At 39.3% G+C, this 19,575-nt stretch overlaps 1 protein-coding gene across 2 annotated transcripts in view; it reads right to left on the bottom strand.

The window, feature by feature from the left end:
• Window positions 1-486: 486 nt before the first annotated feature.
• Window positions 487-19,575, bottom strand: part of si:ch211-57n23.4 (immunoglobulin superfamily DCC subclass member 3) — a 34,433-nt gene continuing 15,344 nt past the window's right edge. Inside the window, exons 7-14 of one of the 2 annotated variants that reach the window (XM_050035302.1) lie at window positions 11,848-12,013; window positions 10,138-10,388; window positions 9,831-9,995; window positions 9,349-9,537; window positions 6,545-6,658; window positions 5,706-5,832; window positions 5,349-5,463; window positions 487-4,883 (exon numbers count right to left, since the gene is read on the bottom strand). In XM_050035302.1, the coding sequence (XP_049891259.1) occupies window positions 4,806-4,883; window positions 5,349-5,463; window positions 5,706-5,832; window positions 6,545-6,658; window positions 9,349-9,537; window positions 9,831-9,995; window positions 10,138-10,388; window positions 11,848-12,013 (1,205 nt within the window). In that variant the 3' untranslated portion in view covers window positions 487-4,805. The remainder of the gene's footprint in view (window positions 4,884-5,348; window positions 5,464-5,705; window positions 5,833-6,544; window positions 6,659-9,348; window positions 9,538-9,830; window positions 9,996-10,137; window positions 10,389-11,847; window positions 12,014-19,575) is intronic. The other variant, XM_050035303.1, reaches the window with a different exon arrangement.

Here is a 19,575-nt window from a genome sequence, read left to right as displayed (position 1 = left end):
TGTGTTCACTTGGCGGGACAGGTGTGCCAGTGGTGGACAGTGGGTTGCTGCTGGTACTCGTTGTATGTGCTGTATCTCATGTATCTCATGCTTGTTTTGTTTATGTTTTTGCTATTTCATTACTACTACAAATGCAACTTTAGCCAGTATCTCACTATCATAATCATTCATATTTTAAGAAGCAACAAATTATATTTAGCCACAAAACAAGCTTGAAAAGCTGGAAATCAGAACTTAGGTACAAAGAGTTGTTGCATAGAGATGATACACCATCTCATCTAGTTGAAATGGTGTGAACCAGCAGGTTTTTAGAACACTGCAGAACGGCGCATTGCAAGGAGTTGCCTGTTTCAGCTTGTCTCATTGCAAATCTTCGATCTGAACTGGGCTTAAGGGATCTCAGCACACGCTAGGTGGTACATTGGTATCACCTACTCCACCATTCATCTGCTAAATGCTAACAAAAGTAAAATAGAGAAACATTAATTAGGCAAAAAGTCTTTATTTGGTTTTAGGCATGTTGGAATGTGATCAAAGAAGGAGAAAAAGGCAAAGGTCAGGTCAGACATTTAGATAGAGCAGTCACCAAGAGCCCAAGCTGTTTGTCAGGAATCAGAGAGTTCAAAGTTAGCAGGTAATTTTAGCTCTTTTCTTAATTTAAACTATCACACTTTAATAATTATGTAAAAATGTAAAACTTGACACCAGATTTAGCTTTAAAGTGAAGTTTCTTCTGTGCTCATTATCATACATTTCTTAATAAGTTATTTGGTTTATATGCAGAACTCAACAGAAACACATTGCTTCAAAGAAGAGTAGCTTATGGACACTCAGTACCATCAGGATTTGCCTGACAATAAATATGCAATTAATTTGTCATATGAGCACCACCGGTGTCCATGGCAAAGAACTGGTGTTGTCTTGTAATTACCTTTACAACTTTAAGACTTACAGCAGGGACTTGTAGGCTAAATAAATAAATAAATAACACCAAAGGGTCAGTTCAAACAAATCACCAAAAAACATTTATCGCCCTCTTACCGCTTGTGGTATCTCAATTTTTTTCTTTCAAAAGTTGCACTGTCTAGTTTAAAGCTACAGAAATTCTGTCCACTTCCATTTTACTGGATTAGTGGAAAAAACATTGGGAAACACAACTATGAGGTTTTTTAGTCATTTGTGTGAACTGACACCATTTTGTGTACAGTCAAACCCTTCCATGTCACAGCTTGATCTCTGTTTCCAGCTTATCTATAGTCATGTCCTGTACCTCCAAACATTTTCATTTTGGCCAAAGACCGAGGACGGGGCCTCAATCACAACAGTTTAAAGCTTTAGGTTTTCAGTTGGCTACATTACACCAGTGGAAAGCTTAGAGAACAGAGAAGCACTTATAATCATTAAAGCATTGTTTCTCGTTGGTACTAGCAGCCAGTCTCTACTGTCCTACTTTTTTTTTTTTCCTTTTTCTGAGGTTCATTTTCTTCTAGTCGCTGGCTCTTCAGGGCAGAACGTGAGTTTGGCTTCAAGAAATCTCCAGTCTTAAATTTAGTGTCTCTGGAAAACTCACATCACTTGCTCAAAGGCCATCATCAAGTAATCCTAACAATCATATCATCCGTACACATGTCAACAAAAGAAAACAGTTGAAATGATCATAATTAATGTTATGAGATCTAATAATAATAATAATAATAACAATAAAAACTTTTTTCAAAAAAAGCAAACATTTGCTTTGGCAATTTTTCCTGTGCACAGCAGGAAGAACATAAGACTCAAATGAAAAGAGACAGAGAAATGAATCGTTCCAAACAGAAGCAACAAATGCTTTCCATTTTAAAAACTAGTTTAACCACTACACACTTCACACTACAAAAAACACATCGACTTTTTAGGTCTTCCATATCAAATACACTTTTTGGTATCGCATTGGTTAACAGCTTTTAGTTATGTCAGAAAGGAGACAAGGGGAAAAGCCCTTATCTTTTATAAAGTTCTGCTTTGAGTGAAGCTAAAATACTAGGAAAGGGTAAAGATAAACCTTGAGGACCATTAAAGCTTGAGGCAAAACACACTTTTGGTTAAAGATATGTGAGTTTCTTCAGCCAAGACGTAAAGCAATGGTTGAAACCCTGGTTCAAAGCATTATTTTCAGGGTTTCAGTAGGGAAACCTTTTTTTAAAGTCCATCTGAAATCACAATCAATCATGCATGTTTGCAGACAAAATTATATCAAAGTGAGGGCAGCATAATGTATTTAGTTAGGTGTAAAAAAGCAAAGACCGCATAATGGCAGATCTTCCATATGGCACTATCTCTGTTTAAAATGGCACACATTAAACACAGAGTTGTTAAAATGTAAAGTTTCACTGCATCCCCTACATAATTACATACAAATGTAGCATATCAGTGGTTTGCAGAAATGTACAATGCAAATATTTTTCTGGCAACTAGGTGGGTTAGTCAGTGTCAGTGATAAAAAGGCGACATTATAAGTAAAGAATATAGAAACAATAACAAAATTATTTGAGACATGCAAAATTAATTTCTCCTTTTTGGGCACTGTTTTGTTAGAATAAAATGTGGAATTCATTATCAGCTGGACTTTAAATGCAGTTGTGTTCTTTGGAAGGCTTTGTAGAAAAAGCTTAGGGTCAAAAGCAACTTTTTTAAATCTAACTTTTGGTTTCTTCTCAAAGCTGCTGCCCTCAAGGTTCACCTATTGTTCGTCATTCACACACATGTATATAATCACGCTCACAAGCGTGTTGCTGTGCTTTGGTTATGAGGAGGTGTAAAGGTAAAGACTCTGAATGTTAAAAATGTAGAGGTATTTGGTTAGATATTTCTTTAAGATAGCTAAATATTTGGCAAGAATCGAACTACTTTAAAAAAGAAAGCAAGTATTCCTTATAGTATTGACATAGAAAGTCTTTCAAAATATCTGACATCTTCATTTGGTCGCTCACTAGAAGTTAAAAGTTGTCAACAAAATAAAGGGTTCCATGTTGAAGGGGTGCACCTGGAATGACCAAACTTAAGGATATGAAAAGTATTATTTAAAAAAAAAATGACAACAAAATCATGAGAATTTTTTTTTTTTGGCTTGAGTTCAGTTAAAGCACTTTTCACACAGGCGACCCCTATCAAACAGGAACATCCAAAAATTTTAAGTAAATGTATTCTCTCTTAAAATAATTTCTCAAAGGAAAAAAAGGAAAACCATCAAAATGTTTACATCTTTGGGTATCATTCAGCTTGGTTTTCATAGAAGAACTTTTTGGATAGGCTGACACGGTGAAACACGAGCCTCATCCGTGCATTCAGGCACGTGTCACCTTAAAACTTATTTCGCCGCCAACTCAGTGTCATCGAGGTCCCAGGGTAACCGATTTGGCATCTGGAGAGTGAACTTGGCAGCATGGCCTCAAGCAGTAGTTTTTTGGCTTAGCATCAGTACGCTATCAGGTTTGCAGGTGTGCAGATCAAAGAAGCATCCTGTTAGTTTGATGTTGTTTTCTTTGATGGGCTTCATGGAAAAAAAAAATTGAATGCATTGCTTAAAGGGTTCACAAAACATTCTTTGACGTCCATATTTTCCATGAGCCACATTCTCTGCACAAATATGTCTTTGGAGATGGATCCTCGTGGGTATTTGAGAGCCATGAATAGCCACACAGTTGAGCAAGAGTAATCAAGGAGGCAAAACTTCATGTACTCCTTAATGTCTGCTGATGTGAGATCAGAAAAGTTGGAGATTTCCACCAAAACTGGCAGTGTTGACGGAAACAAAAGGTGACCTGGCTTGAAGAGGAGGTCGTTAAGGCTCTTGTCGATCTCCGATTCACTAAGGCTTGTGGCAGTGGAACTCAGGCTCTGCCACAGTTACGCTCTCCCTGGTAGTCATCCTGGTGAGCACTCTTTGGACTGTCCTGGTTGGCGACTGGCACGGATCACTGGCACTGGTCGAGGAAGTGGTTGCTGAAGGTAAAGGGTGTCAGTATTTTTTGGTTGAGGTAGGCTAGCACACGCTGCATAATCAGGCTAAAATCGGCCTCAAGTATGGCTCAGACATTCTTGTAAAACTGAGGTAGCTTTCTTTGGAGGTATGCAGCTTTTGGTTGAGGAAGGGTTGAATAAAGAATGCCTGTTTACGTTGTTCCTCTAAATGGCTCATATGGTGATAGACAATCATTTTTAATCCGACTTTCCCCCTCATAAGGCGTTTGCAAAGGCCACTATGTTTCTTCCTTTTCTTATTGCAGAGGAACTGAAGGCAAAGTCTAGAGTTCTGTCACAACAGACTAATAATGGCTTAATTTGAGGTTTTAACACCATGGTGCACAATCTTCACATGTCAGCTTACCAGAGGAGATCTGAGAAATATAATATTTTGGTTATGGAACAGACTCCTACTGGAAAAAAACTGACATGAGTGTTTGTGGTGTGCATGCAAGAAGAATGTGACAAGACCTTATCTGGAGTGGCAATGCTCTTTGAAGGCTTTTTCTACATGCACATGTGCACATGCACAGGCAATAAAGGCAATAAGCTTTGGTTTGAGGTAGAATTGGAGGATGGGGGTGGGATGGCAAAGACTAGGATAGCTCTATCAGGTTTCTGTCACAGTTTTATGGAGGCTACTTTCAGGTTATTAGCAGCAGGTCTGGGGTGAAGAAACCTATGACTGACCCCTATCAAAGGGCACAGAGGGTGCTCATTAATGGGAGGCTTGGGTTTCATAAGTGAGTAGACTGTTGGGGGGAGAAGGAAAGGGATGTTGGTGTTGATATCATTGACCAGTGTTAGCCAGTGTCCGTGCCAGGCAAACCTGACAAGTGCTGCTCAATGACGACCTGGTACTGCGCTGGACAGACCACCTGCTAACAGGAAGAGACAGGACAGGACAAGACAGGACAAGAGAGAACAAAGACAGGAAATCAGATATCATTAAAATATGGAACTTTTTATGACATGCACAAGCACTGCAACAAAATATCGATAATTTTTATGGGTATTTTTGACCTAGAGGATTTTTTTCATAGTTCTGAGAACATACCGAGAACCCCCCTTTTTAATGTGTCCACATGGCAGAATGTCAGAACATCATTCCAAACCACTATCTATGAATAGCCGTTAGTAAGGCAGCTTACCTGAGGCTATTCCTGATCTTGAAGTAACCAGGAGGTTACTTTAACAATTTCTCATCGAGATTTTCAAACTTTTTAAAATATAATTTTCAAATATAATACTTTGTTCCAAGTTCCTACCCCAAGAGAAATACTTGAAATGGTAATGACTCTATGCTTAATAAATGAAGCTATGACCAGCATATTCGGAGTGACTACCTGAGGCACCGGCTCTACTCTGGGGCGGTTTGTTCCATCTTTAGGGATGCCGTTGTGTCCTGTGCTGTCCCTCGGTACAGACCAGCTGTCCTGAGTCCCTTTACTGCAAAACAGACTGAAAACAGGTTCCATCTATAAGTGCACACTCTGTATAACTTTACATCAGCAGAACAAAAGAATAATTCATGAAAGTGCAGAATTTTAAAAAGCCCATCCTATTGATCAATGATGTAGTCCGGTTCAGGTTTCTGTATCACAGTAAACATGATATATAATCAAGTGGGTTATGATTTAACAATACCTCATGATAGTGTATAAATACATAGTAAAAAGGATGTACAGTGTATTGGTACTTACCTACGGCGATATCCAAACATGAGGAAGAGAACACAGAAGATGATACAGGCGGTGCCGATATGGATGCCAATGACGATGCTGCCAAGAGAGGCCTCTCCTTCCCTGCACTGACACAGACTGTTCTCTCCTGGAAGCAAACATGGCACTAATGAAATATATCCTCAAAATGAAAAAAAAAAATCTGAGCTGCAGCCAAACTAACATTTGGCACATAAACGGTCAGCTTTTTCCAGTGTTTTACACATTGCTGATATTATGGTTTAAAGGCCAAGTTCAGGCACTTCATACAATAACTTAATTGACAGTTGCAGTCTGGTGGTCCCTGTCTGGCAGCCATTTCAGTTTTAGAGCTTCTTCTAGCAGCTAAAAGAACTTGTAAGAAGTACTTATCCTGTGATATTAATTCATTTTTGATTTATCTATAATGTGATGTATATGTTTTGTGCTTCAGACAGATTTGTGGCTTAAAAAAGATACCTTTAATAGTAAATGTTGACCTCTGACATGGACTGCCAAATCATTTTCTGAGTTTTCTACTTTGTTACATAACTGGGATATTAGGTGTTTGTTGTATCTATTTAATAATATATTAACTAGGTTAAATTCATTATATTTCACTTGTATAATATATTTTAACAGTTTCTGACTTGTAGATGTCATATGAAATCTCTTTTTAAGGTTATATATATTTCAAAGAAATGCTGGTCTTTTCTAATTTTCAGTCGAGCGTGAATTAAAAAAAAAAAAAAAGGGGGTGATATGGAATTAATGATACAATTTCTTTTCCTTCTCAGTACTGCTGAAAGCTGTTCCAGGACACAGTTTGTGATCACACTCACCAGTGGTTTTGTCACTTGAGCCTTCCTCTGCCAGCGACACCAGCCTCTTGGCGCAGTCACTCTCCCCGTTTCCATTGTAGGCCACCAGTTTGACTTCATACACTGCGCCTGGATCTGAAACAGAAGGCCCCCACACAGAGTCAGTCAGTTGGAAACAATGTTTTTAAAGGGGAAAAGATTTGTGTCTTAATTTAAGTGACTGTCTCCGCTGAGGATGTGCGTCATTTTTAAGCACAATCATACTCAAGTTACCTGTTACTACAAAACCCACACACTGGCTATTGGATTGGTGGTGCAGGGATTGCAAGTGCACACACTAATTATCTCCAGGTTATTCATTATAATCTCACATTTTATGTGACAAAACCCAACTGTGTCTTTGTGTTAAACCACATCACATCATCTTGTTCTCACATTACATGGCTTTCTGGATCACTGATATCCCATTTAACAATCTCCTTTCTACTGGTGATTGTATTTCATGCTGTGAATTTAACTGACTCAATCAGTAAGTGGCACTATCCTTTTTACAGAAATGGTATTTAGCATCCATTCCTTAAAACACCTGCTGCATGCTGCCTGTTGTGACCAAGACATGATGTGTATGTTGAGCCACTGCGCCACACTTTCAATTACATCCAGTGCTACTAAATGATGAACCAATGAGGCGATTGTCATGCGGCACATGAAATATGATTGTCATTGACTGCACTTCTGCTGTGAGGATCAATGCGTGTTCAGTGAATTAGGGAGAGCGTTGACAACAGTTGTTAGAGATGAGTAAAGGAGCAGAGGTTGACTGATAATAGGCAGACAGAGTTATTCAGGCATATCTGTAGGCTCATTATTCTGTCAATAACCCTTTAGTATTCAGCCTTTATTTAAGCTGCAGCTTGACAGGAAATATGATCTCATGGTCAGCTATGACTATTTCATTTTTAATCATCTTGATTTTATAGTGTTTTCCCTAAGTAGAGAGAATAAATAAACATGTTGACATGCCATAAATAAAAGTGGTAATACTTTACAGGTCTGTAGTTTCCTTATAATGTTCTGGGACGTTTGAAAGAACTCTTAAAAAGATCTATGTAATTTGGCACTAATTACAAGCAACATTTTAAGACAGTGGGTGCTGTAAGCTGCTTTCACCTAAACCAAAACATTTTACTATTCACTTATGATACTCAATTCTTGTTGAATTGTATGTTAGCCTTTAAAGTAATTACACATTATTGCATGCTCAGCTGACCTGCTGTCCTTCCTTACAGCTTTCTATGGAATAACATAAACCTCTGGGACTGCCAAGATAAGCTGCAGTTGATTTGTCCGCTTGTTACGTTCACCTTTGACACTATTACTATACGTACCTACCCATAAGTGTGCAAAGGACATACTGATGGACAGACTGGCAAATAGAGGCAGATCTTTAGATAATCATATATAGTCTATATCTGACCATAAAGAGACCTATTAAATAAAACTGTAAAAAGCTCTGAAAGACAGGGGGGACGAGTTACTGCCCACAGTATAATCAACAATGCGACACATTTGACAGTCAGTGGTGCCAGATTTTGTCCAAATTGTGCATTTGGTGTTTCAGAGAGGTGTTACATTTCGGCTCTGAAATAGAATCAAGTAATGGGAGATGGCACTGTGAAGCTGATGTCTTGTATTCCAATTCAATCATATTGTTTTGTAAGTAACCAAGACATGTGTGTTGTTATGGTAACAGGCATTGAGCCCGGAGGAGTCACTGAGTAAACAAATGTGAAGGGAGAGGTGGATGCTGTTATTCAGACAACAAGGAGTGAGCAACATCTTCTTAGTATAACGTGGAAATGTTTATGTTTTGTTCTATTCATTTCTTTTTCATTGCACCTGCAGCTCTTATTGTCAGTGCTGACCTGTTGTATAGTACATGCTGATTAAAATGTGGGAGGGAGCAGTTTTTCAGTGTATTGACCTGGCAAGATTTCATTTTTATACATCATTAGGCTCAGCGATAGGTTGATGGTTGGAGTTAGAATGTGTCAGCTACAGGTTGTGCCCAACCTGAGAGAAAACTCTGTCTGAAAAACATGACTGAGGGCAAGATCTTACACCAGTGGTTCTCAGATTACTGCAGAATTGGCCTGCAATAAGGTGCCCAGTGGCCCGCCAACCATTTACTAATTTACAGTAAGATTAACACTGGGAATTTCTTTGTACTTGAAGTAGAAAAGCAACAAAATAGAGCTGTGGCAGCTCCTAAAATGTGGAACGATCTGCCTCTGCACATTAGACAGGCGTCTTCTCTGTCTGTTTTTAAATCTCTTCTTAAAACCCATCTCTTCTCCCTGGCCTTTGACACCCTGTAAGACGTTGACTTTTTTTTTTGTTTTATTGCTTGTTTTATTTTATTTTATTGTGTGTTTTTATTGTATAGCTGTTATTTTTTACAAATGTTTTATGTCTCTTAATTTATTTTACTTGTATTTTATGCCTTGTGCGAGCTGTTTTGTCTTTTATTTATTGTCTTTTATTTATTCTTCTGTACAGCACTTTGGTACTCTGTGGTTAAAGTGCTTTACAAATAAAGTTGGATTGGATTGGAGTGGTTTATCAAAAAGGTGCCAGGGTAGGACTGACAGAGATTTAGGCTGATGCCTGAATGCCCTAAAATCTTAGAAACACCCCAGCCTACACCTGACCTGTGCTGGGCTGAAAACCTTTCAAATGATTTATTACATATACAGATAAATATGATTAATATTTGTTTATTAAGTGGTCCAAGGACAAAGCAAGCTCTGTATTCCTATACTCACCCAGATTAGCGATGGTGTGAGCATTGACGTGACAGGGCAGCTGGATTGGCGTCTGGAAGTCAGCGTGGGGGACCCTGCGGTAGGACAGCCTAAAGCCCTCAGCCTTACCAGCCTTACTGGGGAGCTCCCAGAGGACTTGCACGGCACTGGAGTTCACCACTTTGGTGAAGAAGGTGGGAGCGGTTGGCACTGGACAGAGAGCAGAGACAGAACACAGAGAGTGATGAGAATTTTATTCTATCTCAGGATATTTAAGTCTTATTTCTTTCAACATGACTTGTCTTATTTCTAATACCTGACTTTTCAAAATATTGTCTTTACTGTTTTGAAAGATAATTCTCACTGATCTTCTCTCTTTTCATCATTTTTTGGTCGATGACCAGTATCATTCACAGTGATGTAAAATAATAATGACAAACATGATTCAGGAGAAGGAGCACAAATGAACTCCTCATGGTTTCGTCAGTGCTTCATGTTCTTACCGCCCCCTAGTGTTGTAGTCACCACAGTGTGGGACTGCTGGCTGGCTCCCAGAGGGGAGTAGGCCTTCAAGAAGAGGGAGTAGGTGGTGGCTGGCTCCAGGTTGGTCACATCATGCTGGAAAGTACCTTTACTGATGGCTTCCTGCAGCTCCAGACTGTCAGGCTCTGAATCACACACACACACACACACACACACACACACACACAGAATTAGAATTAAGTAATTATTGTGACTACACATTTTGAAGTTCAGATGGCATCTTTCTAAAGTAGACTCTTGCTCTTGTGAATGTGCGCTGACACTCACCTCCTATCTTGCGTATGTGCAGGACGTAGCCGATGATGCTTTCAGTGACACTGGCGGGTGGCTGGCTCCATGTGATCTGCAGGGCGTTGGTTGACAGCACGCTGGCTTTGAGGCCCTGGGGAGCGGCAGGCAGGTCTTTCACCTGGGCCACGGCGAGGCGGGCACTGGCTTGATTGGTACCAGCACTGTTCTCTGCAATGCACTGGTAGATGGCCTCATCATCTGAGCTGATACGGGTCAGAGCCAGAGTGCTGTGAAGATAACACACAGCTGTATCAATTTACTGGGAAGGCAATACTGTGAGTACAACTAAACATTGCACTAGTAATACCTGTACTCCAGCTACAGTTATAGTAGGCCCATCACTATTATGATGACTACATACTAATAATAACACTCATACCATATTAGAAATACAGTATCAATACTTCCAATACTTGTGTTACTCCCTCCATTCCTGCTATTGTTACTGCTGTTCACTCTCCCAACTTTTACCCATATGGTTCCTTCTACTACTGCTGCTGCTCAAAGCTGGGCAAATTGGGCAAGTGGCCCAAAGGTCTGCTTTGTGAAGAATTTAATTAACTTTAATTCACCTCAATAACTTCATCCCATCCCAACAGGGAAATTTTAAAAGTGCAAATTTGTTTGGGATTATGCTCCAAAACACACTATAAATTAAAGCAATAAAGCATTTTTAATTTATTTTGAAGTGGTATCTTATGAGAGACCCCGTGTCCAAAACTAGTTTTAATACCTATATCTCTTTAGTGCATACTGTGCTTGCATGTTTTCCAAATTACAAGGCATTTAATCAGTTGACAAACTTGGGTAAAGGTTGTATTCTAGCATTGGTTGGTTAGTAGGTAAAATACAATTAAATTTCCTTGTGTGATCTGCTGCATGCACTCTGGATAAACACATACAAGATGCACACATGATGAAATAATTATGTAATGATGCATCTTAAGAGGACAGTTTCCTCTTGAGATTAGATAGTTAGTGAGAATCTAAGGACCCTCCACCCACATTATAAGGGTCATTTCCTTTAATAAACTGAATATAATATCAAAGCACTCAACATCAACACCTAAAGATATGGTTGTGCCAGCATTCATAAACATACTGCACAGACTGAATATTCTAATGGACGGACTGAATTTCTTTGTAATTATTTTGTCATAGACCACACACTGAACACCAGAGGACAATCAGGGCTCAGTAGCTCCACACTCTCTATGCATCGCTGCCACCATGTGGTACAACTGATAAATGCAGGACTGAAAAAAGGCTCTGCTGTATATTAGTGGTGACCTGCACAGATTGGGATTTTGCCACTCAGTCCAACTTCTCATTTTCATCAAAATATCCCTAGGACAGTATTCTGTCACAGTCCAGTTACTTGGGTAGTCTGTATATCATGTTAAACCTCCTGCAGTTACTGTTATTGACCAGCTTTTCATGTTTTATTGATTCTTAGGTAGGTGAAATTACTTGCATATACTTTTTAGGCTAGATAAACAACTTATCAGTAACTGTCCCATCAGGATCACACTGGACTAATCATGTTGATTCAAGCTTTACTTGGTTTCTTTGAACAGCATTTGTTTTAATGTTTAATTTTAAAGATCATTCAACTGTGTGATTGTCCATACTGCTCCTGCAGAGCTAAGAAAAGGTGATACACTTTACATCCCTGCTGCCACCTACCTGTTGTTATTGGTCAGCTTGACGTTGTGTCCGGGCATCAGGACCTTGCCGTTCTTCAGCCAGATGAGGTGAGGCTCAGGGACGCCCTGGGCCACACAGGTGAAAACAGCACTGCCCCCTGCTGGTTTGGACACAGACTGGGGCCACTGCAAGAACTCAGGAGGAGCTGAGGAGAAACAGGGAAGGAGATAAGACAAGGTGCACACAACAAAAACAATCACAATATCCAATCATAAAAACTTAAACTCATGTTTCCCATAATGTGCTGTATTCTTTACCCTAACACTGCATCCAAGTGTACATATGAAGGGGATAAAAGGGTTTTTAAACACACAGTGTAGAGTAGTCCATAGCAGAATAAAGAAAATAGCCCCAAAAAATAGTAAAACTGACACATTAGTTTGAAAACTGCCTCAAACCATTCAGAAATACACGTTTCATTAGATTATAAATCTGCGTCTGTGTCTTGGCTTCATATGTGAAGGGTGTCTCTCCAAAACCCAAACAATTGTTAGGTCCCTTTACAGCACACACACACACACACACGCACATGCAGCCTGCTGACCCCAGTCAGTCCTCGGCTGTCCAGATGCAGGGTTGACTGCTCCTCCTGACACCCAGTTCAATATAGGCACAATAGACATGCATATATATCCTGGGATATAGGCAGCAGTCACACACACACTTCAGCCCACGCTCAGCATCTCATTGATCTATTGACCTCAGCACCCTCTGTGGCCCTGCACCCCCTGTGAGGGGGATGTGTCAACAAGATGGCCATTTCAATAAGGAAGCATTCATCACTGCAGCCAGAGATTTCTCTTTCTTCTCATGGTCAGACCACTTTTTGCTAGAACCAGTTCATCTGAACCAAAACTAACCCATGAAGAAAGCAACTAAGGGAAGTCATAACTGCAGTCTGTAGGTGTGTGTGTGATGAGCAAATGTAGACATGGTGGAGTAAAGAAGACTTTGTGGATTTTGTGAAACATCTTTAGATTTAAACATTTCCTCAGTGTGTTCACATAATTATAAATTGCCTGATTTAAACAGATTAAGCCAGCATGATGAATTAATTTTGACACATGCTAAATCTGCATTTACCAAAAACAGAACACACTTCATGCTGAGAGCTTGAGCTGCCGTACAACAGCGCAGGTGCTTTAACCACGAATCCCCTGACAAAGAGGAGACCACAACCACCAATCTGCATGCAGAATGGAGAACAAATCTAACAGACCTTTTAAGCCCAGCTGGACAATGGAGGTCAAGTTTGTTGCAGCAGGCGACCAAACCATATGTGCATGTTGTTGTGAAGATGTGATGTGTTAGGGTCAAGTGTATAGTAGCACGTTTAAAGCACTGCATACCTCTGAAAATAAGGCTATAGAAATCAGAGTGTGTTGCTTAATGTGGGAAACCACTCACAGATAAAGAATACATAAAGGACAACAGTGCAAAAGTTTGTTTGGTGGACAGCTGAATAAAGACACCATCGTATCCAGGATTAAAAACTTAATTTAGTCCCCAAGAACTGCTGAGAGGAGAATTAGTGAAATATTGAAATGACTGAAAACCAGAAATAGGGCAACTGTCCAAATGTCCAATAATAGTGTAACTGTAAATGCGTAAGCTTAACAAACACCACTGACACACCGATTATCTTCATCTTTGTAAACTAACACTCATCATGGAAAAGGTTGCAGACCCGTACTGTCGTGTTTTTGATTTCTGCATGTTTATCTCCCATTTATCACCACTATTCCTTTCCATTAATTTCACAAAACGTTACTTGTGTGCCAGTTAATTTCTCACAGGTAACATCATGTGTCCAGGATGTAGGAAGCTATCTGGCGATGAGTTAGTCAGACTTCTTTAGATCTGGCTTCAGAAAAAGCTGCCCTTGGTTTTACTTAGCAAAGTTATCCAAGACATAAGAGTCAAGTTACTCCACAAATGACACAGGCACTGTTCCTTTCCCAAGCTCTAGGTTTTACTTTTACTCAGCTTTCATTTAGTAAATCTCTTATGTGTTCAGTATCAGTGAATCCCCTGGTAAGATGACTCTAGCCCGCTTGTTGGAATAAACCCCTTGTCTGCTTTTACCAGTTAAAGCCATTGTTAAGTTTACCCATGAGAACTAACTGGTAACATAGCACGAAGCAGAGAGAGTGTTGCTATGGTTGCCTGAAATTCAATATCGGCATGTATGATTCGATTAACACCTGCCAGCCAATCAAACATAAACACAACAGTATTTTTGGTGGCCAATGTTAAGTTACTGCTCCAAATAACAGATCAAGATCAAGGTACTGTTTTCTTCATTGTCTCTTTCTACCTCTCTTTCTGTGTGTGTGTGTGTGTGTGTGTGTGTGTGTGTGTGTGTGTGTGTGTGTGTGTGCATGGTCATTATCTCTCAGGGGGGATAGCTGTCCACCCCTTCATCTGTTCACCCGCCCCGCCATCATGTTAGAAAGTGTCATGCATCCTCAGCTGACCGCTCATCAGTCGATCCATACTCTGTATTGATCGCTGATTCTGTTGACCTTGAGTTTCAGCACACCTCGTCCCCCTTCTTATTACGCTTAGTCCCTTTTGTTTGCAGCCTGTTTGGGGGGGCTCCATTCATCCATGCACTGCTCGGACAGGCACTGAGCATTACCAGATTAACATATGTGTGTGAGCCATATTGTGTTTTGCTTTCCTCAGAATATATATATTATAAATATATGAGCAGTAGATGTGTTCTCTACTCTAGGGAGCATTACTTTCCAGAGGTTCTACTGTAATAAGCTGCAAAGAGGTCCTCTAATTTCTTAACAATTCTAGGACGTTAAATGGAAACAACTATGATCTGGAACCAGTTCTAGGGAAATAGAAACAGTGTCCTTTGACAGTACACTCAGCATGTACCGAACTGTATTTAGGTTTTTCAGAAAGTTCCTTGATTTGTAAAGTGTAATAACGAGTATAGTAAGGAATTGAAAGAATAGCTGAAATCTGTAAAAACTGACAGCGATCCATTTAGACCCAAGTACATATTCATTCTTTACTGAATATTTGTTTATTTGTATGTTTGCTTATAATTTACACAGACAAACATAGCAAGAAATACCCTAATAAAAGTACTGGTCCTGCATTTAAAGTATATATTTTCAGCAAAAAGTACTACCGCAAGTAAAAGCTTCACTATGCACATGGGGGCTGTCAGAGTGTTATAGTCAGCCCAGTTGCCAGAAGAAAATATTAGCATTGTACGTTCCTTCAAACCACAAATACGTTACATTTATGCGTTTCATTTGTATCATTCAAAACCAACAAACAACCAAACCAGTTGTGATTTATCGAGTTATTGTTGTGTTTTCAGCGGCTTTTTATTTATTGCGGCTCTTTCTGCTGCTATTATGCCCTCCAAACCTGGGTATTTTAAGCCAAGACATGACCTTTTCCTCGCCTTGTAGTCTTTGTGCCTGTAACCAACCACACATTAACCACAAGGTTGTTGATTGGTTGTTGAAGTTTCAATGTACCCACTTCATTATAATGTACAATTGTAACATATCAATGGTTTGCAGAAATGTACAATGCCAAGTTTTTATCTGGAGATTGGGTTGTTATTATCACTGATGCATTAATATCCTCGCTGCATTGTTAGAGATTATTTTTATTCTGCTGCTGCTTATTTCAATCTAGAAGACTGCATCATATTTTGGTGGCTGATCATAGGTTTTGTATGTAAATTCTTAACCCAAACCAAAAACTGTACAGCTGTCTATTAAAACAACATATTATTTTCTCTTAAAAATAACTGAACTCGAAGTATAGAGGAACCCAAAATTGAAATAATTGTGTAAAGTACCTGTAGTGCTCTTGTTTTTTACACCAAACACATTACGCTTTGAGGACAGTTAGCATCCTGCTTTATTTCAGTCCACACTCAGATAAGTCCTGGAACTACAAGATAAACCTAGCCTAACCTTTTTCCCCCTTGAGGTGACATATACTTAAAATTGTTGTATTTTGGAAACACATTTGAAGATTTTGACACATTATGATGCTGATGTTGATGATAAATGTGAGAAGTATACTGAGACTGTCAGTGGGATCTGCATGATAAAAGATCAGCAGCTCAACCCGTCCACAAAACAGGTCAACAAAAAATGGAGAGGAAGGAGCGAAGAAGGGAGTAGAGAAGGATGGGCGTATTTAACGCACCATTCTCCATAATGGCTGGCCATCCTTTGTGTTTCCCTCTACATGGTGACACCCTGGTTGCCCTCACCCCTCCGCCGGGACGCTATTCATCTTCCAGCTCTCCCTAATTAACTGTGAGACCACACCTCCTTTCCTTCTTCCACCTCCCTATCTGTCTGTCCTGACTCCACCTCCTCCTCCCTAACCCCAACCGTTTTCACAGACATGCACCCTGAATCCTCCTGTCGAGGTCAGGGGTCAGAGTCAGAGGTCAAAGGGTTGCAGGTCATCAATCACCCCCCACCATTCCTTTCCCGTTGGACCCTCCTCCTGCACCTTGCACCCTACATTGACCGTCTAGATGTCCTCTACTTTTTGTCTCTTTGTCTTCTTTGTCCCTTCGTCCTGACCATGAACGTGGACACACACATACGCAGACGGGCTAGCACACAGACTGTGAGAAAGTTCAGACCTCTGCTATAACCTTCACACTCTAAACACAAACAGCAGCCAGACGCACAGATTCTCAGTGAACTTGACTTGAGCTGAATCATACTGTGAGTCATCACAACATCTCTGCACTTTCAAGCTCTAATACTTTTACAGCTGTAATGAATGAGTTGACTGCTACACTTGCAGAGCATTTTCCAACCTAATATTCCGTTATTGTAAAATTTGGGCACTCTATGGACAAAAAAACAATTAAGAAATATTTGTAAATACTTCAAACATATTAATATGCTTGAAATAGAAGAATATTTCATTTTATAAATTGAAAAATGTGTCTTTTATTTTAGTTTTAAATGCAGTGTAGGAGCTCTGAATGCTGAATTTAACCTTTTTTGTTGTGGATGTGTTCTCCAACAATCACAGAAGCAATTATCTTTTTCTCAGTCTTGATGTAACTTCACCATTTCAGAAATTTTACTCAGGCATTTAGGCAGTTTTGTTTCTACATCTACAATTTTTCTGCACATTCAAAGGCATAGTTTCAAAAGATCAAAATCATATTGACACTAATCTGATCCCACACCCTTCCCAGTATAATCAAATAGTTAGAAAAGGCATATTATTGTAATGCTTTATTCCATGTAGTCTATCATATGAGATATAATATTAAATCAGTTTAGATAAAAATGACCCAGTGTCAATAAAGGAGTTAGTTATTTTGACTGGAGCTAATCTCAGGTCTTTCTTCTAACACAGCTTTGTTGTGATAATCTATTTTTTGATGCAGCACTGCAGAATGATAAAAACATTTCAACTTCTGAAGCTGTGGGTGGGTGGTCATGTTACCAGGTGGCCAAAGCCTAAAGCTGTTATTCCCTCTCAACCCCCCCAAAAGAGCAAATTGATCAATAAATTAATGAATATATTAGAGATCAGATCCCTGTTCCCCTGCTCCACACCAGAGGCACTGCCAATCACTGTGAGAGAGTGACAGGGGAAAGTATTGATTGATCCTGTCAAAGAATCGGACACAAAAGGAACAGAGAGATGGATGGATGAAGCTAAATTATATGAATATAGATTGATGTAACTGAGATTACAAGAAATCTAATGAAATCTGCTCCAGGTCTTTCTGTTGGTTTATATTTCAAATGGGATGCATTGTTTGAAGTTATACATGTGGAGTATCATTTTCTCAATCACTAATATACGAGGGAACTACACTCATTTTCAAAATGATTATTATGGTCTAATATAGTCCAAAAAACTTCAGTAAACATGATCCAAAAACTAGAGTGCTTAAACTCAAATTTGTATTGTCATAGGGTATAAACTCTGGAGCTGCTTTATAGAAAATAAATCGGGAAAGATGTAGATGTAACTGAGAGCAACCAGGGGACTGTTCTGAGTATATGTGTTCATTTTCTATTTCAAAACTGAGAGCACTACAATAGGATAAAGCTCAATCGGTTATAATCGGTTGTCTATGAAGGAGCTCCAGATTTTATACCCTATGACGTCACAAGTTTGAGACTAACTTCCCTGGTTTCTGGCTTTGAGAGAGAGCAGCTCATGTTCACAAATATTTATTAAACTTTCCTGGACCATACAAATAACATATTGGAATTCTTAATTTCGGTGGTGTTCCCATTAAGAATAACATAAAAAATAAATACATTCCCTAGTTTTATTATAATACCCTACAGCAGCAGCAGTCAAAAAATTACCCTCGGCTCACTGTCAGTGTCCTGACCTGAAACATAGTCATCAGCTCTGTGAATATCAACAGAGAAATTTGGGGATTTGCATGTTTTTGCCCATATAAACATCAGTTGACATTGTACCTAACCATTTTCATTTCAAATGCAGCAAGCTACTATAATGTAATTCTGATGCCTTAGCACAGCATGTTTCGGACATGTACTTTATTGCAGGTGTGCAGGTTGACAGAGCACCACAAAACACCAAAAGATTAAGTCTTACACAATGACATATAGGAGAGTTGTTCTGAAGTGAGTTCAGTGTTGTGTGGTTAGCGCACAGACTAAAAAGGTGACTTAAAACAAGCAGTAACATAAGTCTAGTTTAGAACTGTTAAAAGTGCACGCCACCAACTTTACACAAAGTTTAATTTACTCATCGTGGCATGGGGAGTAAAAACATTTGTACTATCTGGTAGATAGTTACAAGCTCTGAGAAAATAATCCTCATTACGCCATTAAGATTTTCTCAACTTGGAGCGTAGGCATTAAGTTTGAGAGTTTTGCTGCAGACTAAAAGTCTGGAAATTTTGGCCTCTTCTGCACAGATTGCGACCATTCTATTTTTAATATGTCTCTCACAAGTCACCCAACTTTAGGGAAGTGCAATACAAAATTAATGGAGTACAACTTAATGTTCTTGTGACTGCAAATTGACAACACTGGTGGTAAAAGAAGTACTCTGATCCTTCGATTAAGTAAAGACACAAATACCTCAACAAGAAAATGTTGTATTGTAAGTAACATCTTAATTTTCAAAGTAACTAAAGCTGTCAGATAAATGTAATTGAATAAAAACAGCACATTTCCTTCTAAAATTCAATGAAGCAGAAGTATTAAGTCCTCGAGTGATTGTAAGCAGTCCCTCCCTTATAACATAACCCAGCCGCCAGGAAATATTTTGGTATTGTACGTTTCTGCAAACAGCATATACGTTACATTTGTGCATAATCATGTGGTGGATACATTGAAACTTTACATTTCAACAATGCTGTACTTTATGTATGGTTAGATTTAGACACAAAAACCACTTGGATATGGTTAGGAAAAGACCATGCTTTGTCTTAAAATAACCAGTTTTGGGGGCCTACTCCTTACTGGAAAGGCAGCAATGTCTCTGTAAAAAACAACTGCTTTTCATGGTACTATCCCCGCTGGAAAAAACACAACACACAGTAATGGGTGGCTAAAAAACACGCATGACTAGTGCCTAAAAAGCCGCTGGAAACAAAGTGACGGGTTGCTAAAACTGGCTCTGTCTGTTAATCTTGAACAGCAGTCTGCAGTAGCTTGCAGCCTGACTGACATCACGCCATCCACCATC

This window comes from Epinephelus moara, chromosome 22 (genome assembly GCF_006386435.1).
Source record: "Epinephelus moara isolate mb chromosome 22, YSFRI_EMoa_1.0, whole genome shotgun sequence".
NCBI classification, from domain to species: domain Eukaryota; kingdom Metazoa; phylum Chordata; class Actinopteri; order Perciformes; family Serranidae; genus Epinephelus; species Epinephelus moara.
The sequence above is the reverse complement of the archived record's forward strand: the minus strand, read 5'-3'. Positions and strand labels throughout refer to the sequence as shown.